The sequence below is a fragment of the Dioscorea cayenensis genome, chromosome 7, assembly GCF_009730915.1.
Source record: "Dioscorea cayenensis subsp. rotundata cultivar TDr96_F1 chromosome 7, TDr96_F1_v2_PseudoChromosome.rev07_lg8_w22 25.fasta, whole genome shotgun sequence".
Lineage (NCBI taxonomy): Eukaryota > Viridiplantae > Streptophyta > Magnoliopsida > Dioscoreales > Dioscoreaceae > Dioscorea > Dioscorea cayenensis.
In genome coordinates, this window is record NC_052477.1 from 29,163,687 (window position 1) to 29,181,413 (window position 17,727).

Sequence of the window (17,727 nt, forward strand, 5' to 3'; positions counted from 1 at the left end):
TACACATCCATACTCCACAAAACCAAAACCAAAACCAAAATCAGAACAATTAATTCATCCCATCTTGTATCTACAAACAAGCCTATATACATCATAACACCATAAAATCCTCTTCTTCCTTCCCAGCCAATCTCCAAACACAACCAAAACTACCAAAAATCCCAAAATGATCAAGAAAACATTAAGATTCAGAGGCAGCATCAGAAGTATAACCACTGAAAATTGGAGTAGAAGAAGCTGAATTAAAGTTTGAATCTTTTCCTCCTTTTCTGGAACCAGTCTTCTGAGTGATAGATCTAATCAAACTTCCAAAGATCTTGGCTTTAATTTGGCCTCTTTTGGGCAATGGTTTCTTCTCTCTTTTCAGATGCTCTGCAACGCTGTACTCCATTTCTCCAATTCCTTTTCACAAACACCAAAAAACACAGCAAAAAAACCAGTAATTCTTGCTCTCACTGATGAATTGATGCTGATGAAGATGGAAGTGAGAATGAGTGAGAGATTCATTGGATTTATAGAGAGAAAAGTGAAGAAGTCTTGAGAGGAGAGAGAGAGAGAGAGAGAGAAAGAAAGAAGCAACTGTTTACTTGGAGAACAAGAGTTCTAATTTTGGAGTCCTTTTTTTTTTCAAAAAGAACCTTTGAATTTTTCAAATGATTCATTAATTATATTATATATAACTCCCTCAATTTTTTTTTATTTATATCAAACTCCATGAATTATTTATTTAGAAATACAACCCTATGTTGTTGATATTTTGTAGAGAATGGAATTCAACTTTTTTTTTTTGAAATTTAAATTAAATATTTTGCCTCCAAAAAATGATTTTGTATATTAATTATAAATTTTTATATTAATAACACTGTATGTAGTAGGAAAATTTTATGTTTTTCAGAGTAAAAAACATCTCACACAATTATTCACAATTATGAAAAACTACAAATTTGTTAAATATTACAAATATTTCAAGAAAAAAATAAAAAAATTAGCACATAAACTGAGAATTTAAAGACTTTAAAACAGTTTTTTTAAAAAATTAATATGGCTCATAGATAAGTAATTAAAATTTGTTTAGGGGTATATATGCAAAAAAAATACCAAATTGATAATTGCATACTGCAGTATGTCAGCAAGGAAAACCATGATATATCTGTTTATGTCACAATATTCTTGTTCAACAAAAAACTCTAATTAATTACTCTTAATTTTTGAACTTCAAATATAAATTAACAAAATAATGATATAACATATCAAATTATTCTTATTCTTGTTATTACTTATTATTAAGGTTGCTTAATGTGATATTAATCTCACATAGACACAGTCAATGATATGTTCTAGAGACCAAACTTTCACTTGTCAAACTAAGACCAAACTTAATTTCACATGTTCAAAAACCAAACAAAAGTAAGACTTAAATTAATGCACTTCTAGTAAATAAGACTTCACATTGATAAAGAATAAGAAAAAAACAAAATTTTGAAAATCAATGAAACAATAATCTTCCTCTTTTTCATTAATAAAATAAGAAACTAAGCAAACATTATGGAAAAAAAAAGAAAGAGAAAGAGAAAAAGAAAACAAACTCATCCATTGAATGGTTTGATGAATGAACCCAATCTCAAAGCTTTGAAGATGAGATGATGATGATGATCATCTTCAAACTCTTGTTATCCTCCAACCTTGCAAAACAATGGCAAGAATGACTTGACCAAAGTTCTATATATCTTTGCTTTTATTTGGCCTCTCTTTGGCAATGGATTCACTTTCTCATTCACTCCCATATTTGATATTTTCTCTACTCTATCCAATCAAAATGGAGATACCTTAGTGTATATAATATTTATCAAAGTAAGAGAAAAATAAAACAAAGAATGAGTGTCCCTAATGAACTCACAAGTGTTATTTTGTTGTCGGACTTTTTACTATGTTCACATGTGTTTGTGGCTTTTAATATACTTAGTTCTTTTTGTAATTACAGGTTCCAATGATGGTTGCTTCACTCATAATTACACCATTTTTTTTTTTATTTTGTATATCAAAAAGTTGTTAAACAAATACGGACATATCATATCATGGGCATGTTTAGATGTGGAATTATTACTCTCAACACACATGTGTCTTTCTTTTGTTTAAGTTGAGATTTGAACTCGTTTTCTCGGTAGGACATGAACACTCAACCGAAAAGATTCGGTGCTAATAGACAAAAAATTATCAGCGATCTCATAATTTTTCACTTCGTTTTTTGATTCGAGACTATTTAGTTTAAAAGAAATATCAATTTCACATTTACATGAACTGTTTACAACGATTGCAAGACAGCAAATAATCATCATACATTTTGTTAAAAAAAAAAAGGAAAAGAAAAGAGAAGAATTAGAAGAAAGTATTAAAGTAGAAACATCTCTCACAGCTTAAAAATAGAATCCACTAAGCAATCTTGTTACCACTTATTTTTTTAGGAACTTTGAATGCCATCATCATGAACACCTTCAGCTTCTTCAAAAGCAGAGCAAATATCTTAGCTTTAATTTGGCCTCTCTTTGGTGAAGGATTTCCCTTTCCTTTCTTTGATCTCAGTCCAACTTCACATCCCATTGCTCTTAATTATATAAAAAACTTCAAACAACTCACAAAAACCAATATTTATTTTATATATACAAATTGATATATATCAAGTGTTTTTGGATTGCTTGGCTACCAAGGTGTGTAATTTATATTAAGTTTAGGTGAAGAAAAAGAAAGGTCTTGTGATTGAATATATGAGTTGTCATTTGAAGTGGTTTAGTGAGACTTACTTTTCAGTGTATACTACATTGTTCCCTTGACTCATAACAGCATCTATGTATTGTCCCACTTTGTCTCTGTTCCATGTGAGAAACGTAAGAATCATATGATAGACATCAAATAGAATACATATAGGACACACCAATACATGCAGGGGAAAAATAATTGTGTAGAAAAAAAAAAAAAATTTATATTATTTAATATATGATCATATTTAAAGATATAATCGTAATGTAAATCTCTGCAAAATAATTCAAAACATAAAAATATAAAAGTTAACTATAATTAACTACTGTCACAATAGTTGAGTATTTAACATATTTGATTCCCATGTGAAAGATCAAGAGTTTAACTTTCTCTTAATACGTGATTGAAAAAAAATAATATATTTACTTATAAAAGCTACATGCGGAGAAGAATTTAGTTTTATAAATGATCACTACGGATTTTAATTTTTGAAAAAAAAATCCATATTTCATGCAAAATTAATTTATTTTGAAAAAAAATTCCAACATATCATAGATTCATAGTAATAAAACTTTGGCAACATAGTACTAAGTTTTTTATACATTTAATTTGATAAAAGTATAATTTTAATAAGAACGAATATAAAAGCTCGTTTACATATATTAAGAAAACACAATAAACTTGTGGGAAAAGAACAGTAAGTCAAATTCAAATCCTAGGTCACTCTCTTTGTCTGTTGAAAAGTTGTTTGAAGTAGTTGTTTTGATTATAAGGAATTCTTAGTGTGTTTGGTTTCCATAGAACTTTGATTATTGACTACCTTCACCATTCAAAGCTTATCCTGTGAAGTTTTTGTTGCACATGTCTAATATCCAATAATTTATATTATATATATATATAGGACAAGAGATAATAAGTTTTTTTTTTGAAATAAAAATTAATATATAAAACAATATTTGAACAATAGCCAAATTATTTCTGATTCACGTAATTCTATATTATTTTTTAATAAAAGACACTTCCTCTGAAAATGTCCCTACGGATCATTAGCTTTGCATATAATGATCACTGTTTATTCCTGTGCAGTATTTAATCCTAGTTAACACTAGTTTATAGTGTTTTATAGCACATATAGTATTATATTAATTAACAGTAAAATTTTACATATTATCTATATAAATACAACCGTGAAATCATGATTATTAAATATTTTTTTAAATAAAAAAATTAATTTTTATAAATAACAACGGTTAGATCATGGTCACTATCAAACATGTTTTAAATTAAAAATTGAAAATATATACTATTTTTAAAATATATCAATGTTTAAAAAATTATATAATTTTTATATTTTTCAGGGGGTGGAGAGGAAAATCACAAGCATGACATGGTTCGCACGTGTGTAAGAGTACACGTGCGAGTTGCCGGGCGCGGGAATGGCGACGGGGAGCCGATGATAAGAGCGCGGGGCATCGGAGTGAGATCCCCCAACAAGGTCGCCGGAGAACTCGCGGAGACCGGAGATGAAGGGAAGGAGCCTCCCGATCATCACCTTCGAGCACAAGAGGTGAGTGCCGCCTGTGTGCTATCTTTGAGCCACGCGTCCTTCACTGCAACCTCAACTCCTCCCGATTCGCCCGCCATTTCTAGGGTTTCCAAATCTCTTCTCATCGTTTCCTTTTTTTCAATTTTGCTCTTATCCTTGTGCGCCTGTGGGTTCGGGCAATGTTGCTGTTGATCTTGGCTTGATTCTTTGTGGATTTTTGTCTGTGATTCTGGAATCGATCGGATATCGCTGAAAGAGGTGTTTGGGGTTGTGAAATTTGGGTTTGTTTGCCTGCCGGGTAGTGGGGTTTGATCGGATTTCGTTTTTGGAATCTAGGGTTTTAGTTCGGATGATAGGTGGGATTTAGTGCCATGGGTGTTCGGATCGGAGGTCTGCCATTGGGTTTGTGGTTGATTTAGGGTTTCATGGATGTTGAGTGCAGGTAGAGATAGGTTTTCCTTTTGTTTTTGGTTTGTTCTGGGTTGAATCTTCATCTTTGTGTTGCTTATTAGTGGATTAATTTGGATGATTGAACTTTTTTTTTTTTTTTAATTCTTTGTTGTTTATCTTTCGCTTGTGGCCTTCGGATAGGGATACATATGGATTTGCGGTGCGGCCTCAACACTTGCAGAGGTACCGGGAGTACGCCAACATCTACAAGGCAATATATTCATCTCCTAATTCCAATTAAAACCGTATATGCTGCCTGGATTGCTAATTTCGTGTCTGGGTTGCTCTTGATTACAGGAGGAGGAAGAGGAGAGATCGGAGCGGTGGAAGGACTTCTTGGAGAGGCAGACAGAGGCTGGCGATGTGCTCCATGACAATCCTCCAGCTGAGGAAAGTAGTGTCACTTCACCAGTTGCACAGGAAGAACAACCTGAGGAAACTAGTCTTGAGGGCAGAGGTTACCCAGAGGAACTCACCTCAGAAGAGGAAGTTGCAAATGTGGATACCAAAACTCATGAGATCCAGAAGTGGGCTCCCCTTAGTGCTTCTCTCAGTGCCATTGAACAGTTGATGAGTGTTCGTGTCAAGAAAAGGAGGAACTTTTCTAAAGATGATCAGGTTGGTGGAAAAAGTGGGGATGGCTTAGCTTCGATAGATGAGGGGAGGCCGGTTAAAGGGGCATCAGAAGAGGACTCAGAAGAAGAGTTTTATGATGTGGAGAAGGCAGACCTGGTGCAGGACGTAGCTTCCAGTGACGGAACAGGTACTGATTTGGGCAGTCAATACCTCTTCCCCCCTTGGAGGGAAGAGTTGGAAAGCCTGGTCCGCGGGGGAGTCCCAAAGGGTCTTAGAGGAGAGGTGCAATGATGCTATGACACTGATAGTCTTTCTCTGTAATTTTGTGGTGGACTGTCTTTTGACTTCTCTCGTACTATGACTTACAGTTGTGGCAAGCCTTTGTGGGAGTGAGAGCACGCCGGGTGGAGGGTTACTACCAGGATCTGCTGGATTCAGAAGCTAAGAGCAGTGATGATAAAGAAATTAACAGCACATGTGACATTGCCGAGAAACCGCAAGGATGTGTTAATGAAAAATGGAAAAGACAGATAGAGAAGGTTAGTACATTATGGTGCTTGAAATATGTGCTGCAGCACGTAGGCTCTTGGATATCATTAAAATGACTGAAAATAAACATTGTTCTTTAGGAGGATTTTGATGGTGTTTTTGCAGGACTTGCCAAGGACATTCCCTGGGCATCCTGCATTGGATGAAGATGGCAGAGATGCTTTGAGGCGGTTGCTCACAGCATATGCTAGGCATAACCCATCAGTTGGCTATTGCCAGGTAACTGGTCTGGGTTTAAAAGTTGAAACTATCAAATATTTTTCATATTCCTGAGCAAACATTAATTGTAAACAACTCTTCCTTTGGTAAGCGTAATTTTGCTTGTCTGCTGTTTCTTTTTTGTATTTCTTTGGGTTTTGGGATTGATGATTCTTGGACTTATTTGTAATAGTGTCTGGTGATTGATTATTTGTTATACTCCTTTATTTTGTAAATGCACAACATTGTCTGAGACTTAGCTACAGCTGGGCGCTTGAGATTCCTTTCTTTTAGCTTTTCATCATTTGATTAGCTTGAACTCTAAGTTTAGTTTGAGCCTTCGATGCGATTACTTTAAGTGTTAATTCAATGCAATTGATTGCTTGCTTCATGCATCTTGTACTAACAATTTTACTGTGATCACCTATTTATTTATAAGCAGAAGCGTTCCTCTGCTTTTAGCTCTAGAAATGGATGCTTCTTTTCTTATCCTTAGCATGTAGCTTAACTGTTTACATAGTTATGATCTGGTACATAATCCCTCTAACCTTAGCATCTTTCAAATATAAGTGGAACATTGTGGTCTCTGACTCTCTATCTGAAAGATCATGTGGTTAGGCTTGTGCCTTGTTTGTGGTTAAGAATTTAGGATGACATGAGCAAAATGAACTCAGGATAATACCCTTTTAATATAGGTAGTAACTGTTGGCTCCTTCAAATGAATCACTATATCTGTTGCTTCTTTTACTTGGGGATGCTTCGAGCTTCTTGGGTATACACTCTAAATTATTGAGGTTCATTATTTTTTACTATATTAATTAATTAGCTACGTGGTTAAACTATTTATTATGACCAGTTAATCAAATTCTTATCTACTGTTAACAAATTACGAGCTTTGACTTGCAAATTTGTAAATTTTGTGTTCTATATATTACTTGAAAATACACTAATATATTGGCCAAATTAGCATCATTCTCTATTGAAACTCTTCTTGTGCAGCATTAAAAAATGATACATCAAATTGCACGTATCTAGATTGTGCCAAGAAATTCTAGCTAACTTTTTAAATCTATTGCAAATTGTTGCTCCTCAATATCAATGTTATATTAGAGTTGCATGCATGCATTGTCTTTCCCTTGCTTAAAACTGGTTTGAGGTATTGCTACCTTTTGCTTCTTGCATCTTTTTTTAAGAGCCGATTTGTTTATTCTTTCTCTTTCCACTTCTCTTCCTTTAATATGTTCTCACAACATTGAGGTGGCATGTGTTTTCCTCCTCTTTCTTTACCATGCAGGCCATGAATTTCTTTGCAGGCATATTATTATTGCTGATGCCCGAGGAAAATGCATTTTGGTAGGTTTGTAGTTTGGATTATAAAATCATATTGAAGTCTAAAAAGCCTTTATCTGTGTCTGTATTTTGCATTTGAAATTGTTAACTGCAATTTATTTAGAATTTGTAAGCTGTACTGATATTTTTTTCAGGACTTTATTGGGCATAATTGATGACTACTTTGATGGCTACTATTCTGAGGAAATGATAGAGTCTCAGGTAGCGCTTTTGTTGGTCAAGCCTGTACCAAATTTTCAGTAATGTTTGGTCATGCCCATCCTAATTAATGCCTAGGAAGATTGTTGCTGATGCCCATTGTAAACAGTATTTGATGTTCTTTATTGAGAAGTATTTTCCTTCAGGTGGATCTACTTATCCTTGAGGAGATAGTGCGTGAGCGATTTCCCAAACTGGGTCTGTATTTTTTATATTTTATATTTTTTATTTTTTGTGTGAAATTGCGGATGCAACCATTTCTAGTTGTTAAGCTTCGATAATCTTATAATATTTTTTATGCTTGTCTTTGCAGTTAATCATCTTGATTACCTGGGAATTCAGGTCACATGGGTTGCTGGTCCTTGGTTCCTTTCCATTTTTGTCAATATGCTTCCTTGGGAAAGTGGTCAGGTTTTACTTTGAGTCATACTGCATTTCATTTTGACACAATGAAAATTACTCATCATGATAATGCTGTGATTGCTCATTACGATTATAATGTGCTATTTTCCCATGCTAATTATTATTCAGCATGTTGCAACAACTCATATTTCTTTTATGGTCATTGGTCATATTAATTTCAGTTCTTCGTGTGTGGGATGTGCTTCTCTTTGATGGAAATCGTGTAATGTTATTCCGCACAACACTTGCATTGATGGAGTTATATGGTATTCCCCAGACACTTAAGTCTGATATATGTTTTTCTGCCAGTTGCTGGAGTAATATTCTTGACATTTATCTTGGAGTTGTATTTTTGTTAGCTAGATAAAGGGCTGATAGGTTTTATGATTCTTCATTATTGTACATTTTCAAATGCAGGCCCTGCATTAGTGACTACCAAGGATGCTGGAGATGCAGTTACGTTATTGCAGTCTCTTGCTGGTTCTACCTTTGACAGCAGCCAACTTGTCCTAACTGCTTGCATGGGTTATCAAGCTGTGAATGAAACAAAACTCCAGGAGTTAAGAAAAAAGCATAGGCCTGACGTTATAGCTGCCATGGAGGAAAGGTCCAAAGGGCTTGGTGTTTTGAATGGTTCCAAGGGTCTTGCTACCAAGCTTTATAGTTTTAAACATGACCCAGGATCTCTCTTGTCCAAAACAGCAGAAAATTTAGGTGACACAAATGGGGATGCTCACCTTTCTCAGCCTGAGTCTTCAGATAGTGGAGGTTTTTTGAACAGTGAAATGGTGGATGCTGAATTTGATTCTGTGCCTCATCTTAAAGAACAGGTAAATATTTCATATTGTTACTTTTGCTACTGGATATACCTGGTCATAATAGGTTATAGGCCTAGCTTAGTGTAACTGAAAATATTGAGCGGCTCTTGTAGACAGATAATACATGATTTTGGAATCATCTTAAGAGTTCATATAATGTTTGGTTTTGTAGCATAGACAGGTCTAGATATATGATCTACTTACACGTCTATTTGTTATAACTAACGTTATGAAAGATGCAAAAAAGTTTTTAGAGTCAAAACTGAAGTTATTACCAACGATTGTTAAATACTAGTAAATTGATGCTCCTACACTTTCCATATAAAGCACAAGAAGCCCATGGCATCGTATGGTGAAAATGCCTTTGCACTGGTCAAATATGATGACTTTTATAGAAATAAGCCCAGGTTAACACTTGAGTAATACTGAACTAACCTGGACCATTATTTTATATGGTGTAAATTACAAGATTCAATGACCATTGGATGCAAATCAAGTTCTTGACTTCCTACTTGATTTTTGTCGGATGACCATCTGATTCTGTGAGAGGAAGCATCCTGTACATGGTCCCACCATGATTTTTTTTTTGCACCAAGATGGGCGGCTAGGCTGCTCAGCCTAAGAAAGGCAAGGGCATGCACAAGCTTGGGAGGAGCAAGAGGGGCAGGGTCTGTGCATACGTGGGCACTGGAATGACCCACACACACAATCACTACTCATACTCCTAGAAATGTGCTCTCACCCATGATTCGAACTCTGACCACTTGTGAAGGGTTCTAATGGGGACCTGGCTACCAATAGAGTGAATAGACCACTTGGTCATTGCTACCATGAAGTTATTGTTACTCTGAGCTTTCTCATGATTACCTTTGTTATATATTTTTCTTGTATGCTCTTTGCCATAGGAAAATAAATTATGAAGAGTATTTACTGTTATATCACATTGGATCAATGATTGAGTTGTTTTTCTTGCTACCATCAGTATGATATTTGTATTATTGAGATGACCGCCAATTTTTTACAGGTGGCATGGTTGAAGGTTGAGTTATGCAGGCTCCTCGAGGAGAAATGGTCAGCTACTCTCAGGTTAGTTTACCTCAGTATCTACATTTTCTTCTTGTTACATGGTTTTTTGGAAACTGGATTGCCCATTTACAGTTCATCTGATTTCATGCAACTTAACTATCTTGAAATTGCAACTATGCTTCTGTGACTCTAAATCTTGTATGGTTTTTGTTTCTCTAATTAGGGCAGAAGAATTGGAGACAGCTCTTATGGAGATGGTTAAGCTAGATAATCGGCGCATCCTGAGTGCCAAGGTAAAGAAGCAACCTGAAGTCTTAATTTTAAGGAAAAAGATTTAAGCTAAATAATTTTCCCTGCTCTCAAGTAAACATTTGGTGCTTTTGCATTGGCTGTTCTTCTAGTTCCTTGCTTCCCATCACTAGATTGCAGATCAGGGTTTCTGTTTCTATCTTATCTGTCTTAGAAATCATGAACCCATAATTCACATTCTTTGTAACCTTTAACCTTATTATTTGTCTGCGTGTTCTTACTTATATATAAATATATATATATATATATATATATTCTTGTCATGAAAATTTAAGCTACAATGGCTATCTGATTTGCTGCCAGCGCTTTAGAAAGATTGAACTAAATAGTTGTGACATTGATAATATACATTATTTTACTGAACTTGATGAACTGAGAAATGAACTTTCTACCGCATGATGAAGAAAAATGATCTACTTGTACTCACCATCACAAATTATATTGTGGACTAGTTGTTATTCCTGCATTTTGATTGAACAGATGACTGATTTTTTCCACCATCTTATGTTTTCTCATACTCCCTATAGGTTGAACAGTTGGAGCAAGAGGAATCTGAGTTGCGCCAGCTTCTCGCAGATAAACAGGAGCAAGAGCATGCAATGCTTCAGGTCTCATTCTCATTCTTGGACTCTCTTTTCTTGTCAATTGTGTCTGGTGCCTGCTATTTACCAATGGTTGTGAGGAACTAATTAAGAACTAACTGGATTAGGTTTTGATGAGGGTCGAGCAAGAACAAAAAGTGACCGAAGATGCTCGCATATTTGCTGAACAAGATGCTGCTGCTCAGCGTTATGCAACACATATGCTACAGGTTATCTTTTTAATCTTCTTTCAGTTTGATTAATCATGAACCTTTCGTATTTTGAGCTTCTCAGAAATTTTTTATTGAAATGTATATATGAGAAACTTGTGTCCAAGTGAAAATTTGTTGGGCATTGTACTAGCTGCTTCAAGCCAGGGCTCTTTTGCAAACTATTTGTTCCAATGATATGGTTCAAATAGTTTTCTAATTCATGTCTGATCTAAGAAGTAATTTATTTGAGTGAAAATTCTCTAAACTACCTTGCCAACTACATTGCTTAAAATGGCGTCTAAATTTCTAATAAATTTTATCCATTAATTTGTGTTTCAAAGAGAATCTACTTTGTGGATTTCTTGTCTTTCTTACTGCTTGTGATTGAACTTCTAAACCTTTACATCACAATTTTAACAACTTGCTCCAACTCACAGTGCTCACATTTTAAAGTAGAAGATTTTTTATTTATTAGATTTTATTAATGATATGTATAGTTATCCGTATAAGAGAACACCTTCTCATCCTGCAATTATGCCTAGTTTTGGAAGGCTATTTTGACTGTCAGTTGGACTTTTGATATTTAATCTCCTGCTCAGTATTTTGTCTTGACAAGTACTTTATGTTCATGGCTCTTTAAAATTTTCATCTTTTGATGTTATCCTCAAGTTAAACAAACTTCAGAGCGCATTTCTATTGTTTTTTATTTGGCTTGCTGTTGCAGTCACCTCTACTTGCTATGAAGAGATGCATTGTGTTCTTATTTTGGTTGCAAGTTTGACTGTTGCATGCTTTTTTTGGGAGGGTATTCTAAGGTTTACTTATAATTAGTTGGGTTGTCATGAAGGAGCTGACATGCAAAATACTTGGATCTTATACATTTAGTGTTCCGTTTGCCACTGATTTTTTTTACTCTGATATTGCACATCAGTATTAATGTTCCTAACAGTTTTCTAACGATTTTATACTAAGTGTGACATTTTGTTCTTTCTTTTAAACTTTCACATGATTCACATTCCACATATCATAGGTTCCTCTGGACATATTCTTTAGTGTCTATCTCCTTAGAAATGAGAGGTAGGCAACCTGGTAGTTTCTGAGATTACTAAGTTGGTGCTTTCTTTTGATGTCTGCTTGGTGTACGGTTTTATCCACTTTTACCAGATTTTTGCAGGAGAAATATGAAGAAGCCATGACTTCACTGGCACAAATGGAGAAAAGGGCTGTAATGGCAGAGACAATGTTGGAAGCCACCTTGCAGTATCAGTCTGGTCAGGTTAAAGCGCATCCGTCTCCCTCTCCTTCTCCGAGGTAACTTTTTACTTTATTTCTGTCGTCATGCATGCCCATTGCGAACTAGGATCAGGGGCACAAAATGATCATGAAAAAGTAAATACCATGTGCCATTGTTTTCAATTTGTTGTAGTTTGGATGTGGCTTTCAAATTCCTAATGAGTATTGAATATTGATATCATATGGATTATTACTCTCTTGCACTTATTTCCATATCACAATGGGCGCCAGTTTATCAAGGTGATGGAATTTACTTTTTCTGAGTTATTTGTGCCCTCTCATAATTCATCTTGAATCAACATTCATTGTTTGAAAATGATTGTTTTGTTCATGCTTCTACGTATGAACCAGTATGTGAGATGTTGTAATTTTAAAATTTAATTGCAGAACTCCGAGAGGGGACCACGCAACTGGCATGCCCAACCAAGAATCATCTCAGGAGGCACCGACATGGAAAATGGGCTTTAGACCTTTTGGTCTTGGCTGGCGAGACAAAAACAAGGTAGCCTGATATATTCAATTGCTGAAATTTACATCTTTTGACTGTAGTTAATGTAAATACCTATGTTGCTTCATCACTACATTTTGTTCAATGTGTTCTATCTTTTTATCTTGTATTCTGGTTATTTTCGGGCTTGATTTTCCCAAGTTGAAGTGCCAACCTTCCTCAGGGTAAACCAAGTACCAACGAGGACTCGAGTGATGTCAAACATCTTAACGATGGAACCCCATCCATCAACACTCCACAGAAAGATACGAACAACCATCAAGAATCAAGATGAGAAACTTAATTGATCAAGGGCATGCCGTATATCTCAGTGCACCACCTCCTTGTGTCACCAGACAGTCATACATCCCATGTTCATCTTGTATTGTAGTGAGAACATCCCGTACGGTATACACAGAAGAGCGGATGGCATTAGATCGATCACCGGCTTGTTTCTTCTTCTCGTACTGGCTTAAATGCTCGTAGATTTCTTCATCAGTCTGCAGTTTTTGCATAATTTAGATGTATAGGCTTGCCATCCATTGTTTCATTAATTATCAATAAACACCAGCAGTGATGATGAGAGTAGAGTAAGAGTTTAGCTCGTAGCGTAAAGTTATGCCACAGGTTGCCATGTTGGTTTATTTCTTTAAGTTATACAAGTAAACCCTTGCCTGTTCGTCCTACATGTAAACTCATAATCTTATGCTGACTTTTTAGCTAAACTGCTATTTGTATATATTATTACTATGGATCTGTTTGATACGCGAAGTTTTAAGATACAGTCCAGCATAAGTTTTTTTATTCGTTGTTTGATTTATAAATAAATTGAGAATTCAGCACAAGTGGATAAAATTTTGTACCACGATTATTTGTATTGTATTGTACTGTTTGTGATGTTTTTAACTATGTATCAAATCTGAGGGTATGGCTGATGTATTTGATGCCTGGGGGTATGTTTGGAGAATGGACGGCATGTGGTTGTTATAATATTCTTGTTCATATCTTATAACCCAAACACTGACACTTGAACGCTCACATATCATTTGTAGCATATATTATTAATCAGGGTTCTGATCTATTTGTTTGTCTTCAGGAGATAAGAATGATGCCAAGCCAATGAGAAACATTTCCACTTTTTATTAAAAAAAAAATGCATAAATATTCAGCGGTTGTTATACAATTATTATTCGTACTATTTATCACCCAATGCAATTGAGTGACATAAATTAAAATAAAATTAAAAATTTATTTGCATGTGATGCTCACATCAGAACAGTGATCAAGTCCAATCCAAAAGGACCAAAACACCAAAATATAAAAAAGTACACGTCACCATAATAACTTTTTAAAATTTTTTGTAGGACACTTAGCATCCCCCCTTTGCAATCAGTCCAAATACTAGGACACCAGCACCTAGTCTTCTACACCATCCTTCACTATAATTTTGTCCCCAAAGGACTTAGTCAAATACGTTTGTCCCCATCCTATGTGTGTTGTCCCCTCATGCCCTCACCCCCCTTGTGTTGTCCTCTTCTTTGTTTTACTAGTTCTTCATTCAATTCTCTCTGAACCCTTACAGTGCTTACACCAACCATGCCAATTCCCAAACCCCACACGTTTTCTTAGACCATCTTTCATCATCCAACCAACACTCTAAAAACAAACATTCATCATACCACTAGCCTTGTCTACAGTTCAAGGTTGGCCAAGAAGAATTAAAGTTTACTGAATTTGGACTGCTGAATTGCATCACATTAATTTTGATAGATTTCAACAAGAAAAGAAAATGCTACTACATTTGGGCATGTGATGTTTTCTTTTCAACTGCCACAGCCTGACACTTGATAAAAATATATAGAGTTGTATCAACTTTAAACTACACCTCTTGTTGCAATAAAAGAACAGATTGTTTCTCCAAAGACTCATCCAGCAGGACAGGATATATATCATATATTATAGACATTACAATCCATGTAGGAATATAAGAATGTTAGCAATAACAAAATATGCTAACACATTCATTTAATTAAATAAGGTGATGCAAAATCACATTTACAATGGCAGAAAGATGATTGCTTTCTTTAAAAGAATTGGCATCAAGTTGCCACAGGCTCACCTGTCGTTTTGAACCGTTTCAAAATTCAGGAATCCGGCAATGAGTCTCTAAGACACTCGGACATACGATGTTTGAGATATATATATTATGTATCGTCTGTAACTTGGTAAATGATTTCAATTTCAGTCTCGCTCGGATACGCCATTTAGTCTTCTTTCGCTATTCCTTCTTGATCTCGGAGGAGTGCCAGGTGCAGTCAAACGAGAAATGCTCTGGACAGTACTCGTTTCAGGGTCGTACTTTTGTGAAGCGAGATATGTCAGTGCAGTAACCACATCGGCGATGAGAGGCCTCATGGTTGGTTGCTCTTGGACGCACATTGCAGCTACAGCAAGTGCTTGATATAAGCCCCTCGCAGGATATTGCCCCTGAAGCATGGGATCGGCCATTTGAGCGAATTTCCTCCTGTCCTTGAATAACGGTCGTGCCTGTAATCAAAGATGGATGGTTCAGAACACTCAGTTTCTAGCAGAAGAGTGAATGAACACCTATGTTCTTATTAGCATGGACAGATCAACCTACTGTTATAGCTTTCTCAACAATAATGGTCTCCTCATCAGTGTTAATACAGTATTCTGTTATTGATAAGTAGAGAAAAGCAGCAGAGAAAACAACCCATGAATGAATTCAGTGTTAACGATGTTTCAAAACATAGAAATCCAAGATGATGTGCTTCTCAAATATGAAAAAACATCAATAACAATGCTACTCATCATGTGCTGTTGCATTCATCAACAACAATATTTTTCACAATAGCAGAATGAAGAAGGAACAGAAATGAGATTCAATTACCCAAGCAACAAGATTGTGATCCCCAGAAGCTCTAGAATTGTCGATGGCCCTCCTTCCGGTGATGAGCTCCAAAAGAACGACTCCAAAGCTATAGACATCTGATTTTAGTGTCAGCTGACCAGTCATGGCATATTCAGGGGCACAATATCCATAGGTTCCCATCACCCGAGTCGAAACATGAGTGTTATCACCAACTGGCCCCAGCTTTGCCAATCCAAAGTCCGACAACTTCGGATGATATCCCTCCCCGAGTAAAATATTGGAACATTTTAAATCACGATAAATAACTGGAGGGTTGGCTTTATCATGCAAGTATTCTAATCCTTTAGCTGCACCGGCAGCAATTTTCATTCTTGTATTCCAGTCTAACCGCTTCTTATCTGAAGTAAGATCTGCGGCACACAACGGAGGAATCAATAAGATTAGTATATCATAACATATCAAATTGACACATTATGGTATTACATACCATGGAGATGGTCTTCCAAAGATCCCAGTGGCATGTATTCATAAACCAAAAGCCTTTGATCTCCGTCAGCACAATAGCCAATCAAGTTAACAAGATTAGGATGGTGTAGCAGACTCAACATCAAAACTTCAACAAGGAACTCCCTGTTCCCTTGCAATCCATTCCGATCAAGCTGTTTTATAGCCACAATCTATACAAACCATGAGAAAATTTCCGAATCAGTAAACTTACATGAAAACCAAGATAACAACACAAGCAGAACAATGAGTGAAGAACAAACTGACCTGGTTTATACCCTCTATCCTACCCTTATAAACTCGACCAAACCCTCCCTCTCCTACAAGGCAATCAGGTCGAAAGTTCTTGGTGGCCATTGCCAACTCTCGAAAGGTAAAAGTTTGAGCAGCAATATGTTCAGAACCATTACTTAAGGCTTCCTTACTTAATCCTATTGACTTTTGCTTCCATGCAAAGCTTTGTTCCGAGGCTTCCTTTTTCAGTCGAACTGAGCTTTGCTTCTTCACATCCTTCACACTCTCTGAAATAACAAACAACAAAAATCTCAGAATACTATGGTTAAAACTATCTCAATAGATGTGAATGCTCAGCTGCAAAAGAAGAATCCAGTGCACCACTAAAGATCGTTCATCGGAGCTGAAAACCAAATCAAATTCGATATCTATAATAGGAATTCTACCTAAATAATTATAAATGGATTCTTGAACACACTCCATTCCACATCATGAAGTAAAGGTTGGATTTTTTTTTGCGCTTCTTATAAACTAATTTATTTGATTTCCAACAGGACAAAATAATCTAAGGTGGAAAAAACGAAAACAACATACCACCCACTAATTCATGGCCAAATTCCATAACTAAAATAAAAAAGACCATCCTGAGCTCCCAATCAGAAAAAGATCCCAAATTTTGCATGCTTATTTCAGTGCCCAGAAAACAACCATGAGAAATGTCCTCATATCACGAAACAAAAAATTCTCCAACCCTAAAAAAACTCATGCCGAACAAACAGAGAGCCTCAATTCTAGCACTTACTACAGTCTCGATTAAAAAAAAAAACCTCCAAAATGCCATCTTTTCAACAAATCAAAGCCAAAGATGACAATAAATCCATAGAAAACCCCACCCCGCCTTCAAATTCATCCTAAAAACTACATAAAGATCTGAGCATAACCGCATTCGGATCGAATGAAATTCCTCTCAAAAACCAAGCTTTAAGTTCGAAATCGCAACCATCAAGCTCAAAATCAAAACTACACCTGAAATCTCTCCCAAAACACCAAATACAATCGGATACCATAAAAAAATATCAAAAAAATCCAGAAATTCACATAAGATAAAAAAAACCAAGAGCACCTGATGAAGCTACTGTCCGATCCTTCTTCTTGGCCCTCTTACTTCCACAAGGAAACCACCCCATTTCTCCTCTTCCTCTCCTCCTCCTCCCTTCAACTGAGAAAGAGCGAAAGCTAAAGCGAAAGCGAAAGAGAGAGCCGAAACGAGAGAGAGAGAGAGAGAGAGAGAGAGAGAGAGATAAACAGAGAGAGAGGGAGTATACGTTAATAAAACAAATAATAAAA

General features: G+C 35.7%; 2 protein-coding genes across 7 annotated transcripts; one reads left to right on the forward strand and one right to left on the reverse strand.

Moving 5' to 3' along the window:
• The first annotated feature begins 4,121 nt into the window (after window positions 1-4,121).
• LOC120265437 (TBC1 domain family member 8B-like) lies at window positions 4,122-13,529 on the forward strand. 6 transcript variants are annotated; one of them, XM_039273340.1, is made up of 18 exons: window positions 4,122-4,321; window positions 4,892-4,966; window positions 5,048-5,608; window positions 5,695-5,865; window positions 5,981-6,094; window positions 7,368-7,426; window positions 7,558-7,624; window positions 7,768-7,819; window positions 7,935-8,027; window positions 8,206-8,340; window positions 8,441-8,853; window positions 9,866-9,927; window positions 10,091-10,160; window positions 10,704-10,784; window positions 10,886-10,987; window positions 12,144-12,280; window positions 12,650-12,764; window positions 12,934-13,529. In XM_039273340.1, exons 1-18 carry the CDS (start codon window positions 4,142-4,144, stop codon window positions 13,042-13,044), a joined length of 2,598 nt encoding a protein of 865 aa, XP_039129274.1. In that variant the 5' UTR covers window positions 4,122-4,141; the 3' UTR covers window positions 13,045-13,529. The 6 variants fall into 6 exon arrangements, with proteins under 6 accessions (XP_039129274.1, XP_039129275.1, XP_039129278.1 ...); XM_039273341.1 differs by having other exon boundaries at window positions 8,206-8,289; XM_039273342.1 differs by having other exon boundaries at window positions 4,179-4,321; window positions 4,892-4,961.
• A 1,129-nt stretch (window positions 13,530-14,658) lies between these two features.
• LOC120265439 (probable serine/threonine-protein kinase PBL7) lies at window positions 14,659-17,666 on the reverse strand. The gene is made up of 5 exons (XM_039273346.1): window positions 17,504-17,666; window positions 16,414-16,667; window positions 16,130-16,319; window positions 15,661-16,052; window positions 14,659-15,296 (listed from the first exon to the last, which is right to left on the reverse strand). Exons 1-5 carry the CDS (start codon window positions 17,565-17,567, stop codon window positions 14,991-14,993), a joined length of 1,206 nt encoding a protein of 401 aa, XP_039129280.1. The 5' UTR covers window positions 17,568-17,666; the 3' UTR covers window positions 14,659-14,990.
• Between the last annotated feature and the right edge of the window lie 61 nt (window positions 17,667-17,727).

What these genes read in the sequence shown, in the direction of transcription:
- LOC120265439 (XM_039273346.1), bottom strand. Translation starts at nt 17,567, where the DNA reads ATGGGGTGGTTTCCTTGTGGAAGTAAGAGGGCCAAGAAGAAGGATCGG. An exon ending in GGATAGAGGGTATAAACCAG is followed by an intron (nt 16,320 to 16,413) that starts GTCAGTTTGTTC and finishes TGGTTTGTATAG; the next exon opens with ATTGTGGCTATAAAACAGCT. An exon ending in ATCACAATCTTGTTGCTTGG is followed by an intron (nt 15,297 to 15,660) that starts GTAATTGAATCT and finishes CTTTGATTACAG; the next exon opens with GCACGACCGTTATTCAAGGA.
- LOC120265437 (XM_039273340.1), top strand. Translation starts at nt 4,142, where the DNA reads ATGGTTCGCACGTGTGTAAGAGTACACGTGCGAGTTGCCGGGCGCGGG. An exon ending in GCCAACATCTACAAGGCAAT is followed by an intron (nt 4,967 to 5,047) that starts ATATTCATCTCC and finishes TCTTGATTACAG; the next exon opens with GAGGAGGAAGAGGAGAGATC. An exon ending in GGCGCATCCTGAGTGCCAAG is followed by an intron (nt 10,161 to 10,703) that starts GTAAAGAAGCAA and finishes TACTCCCTATAG; the next exon opens with GTTGAACAGTTGGAGCAAGA.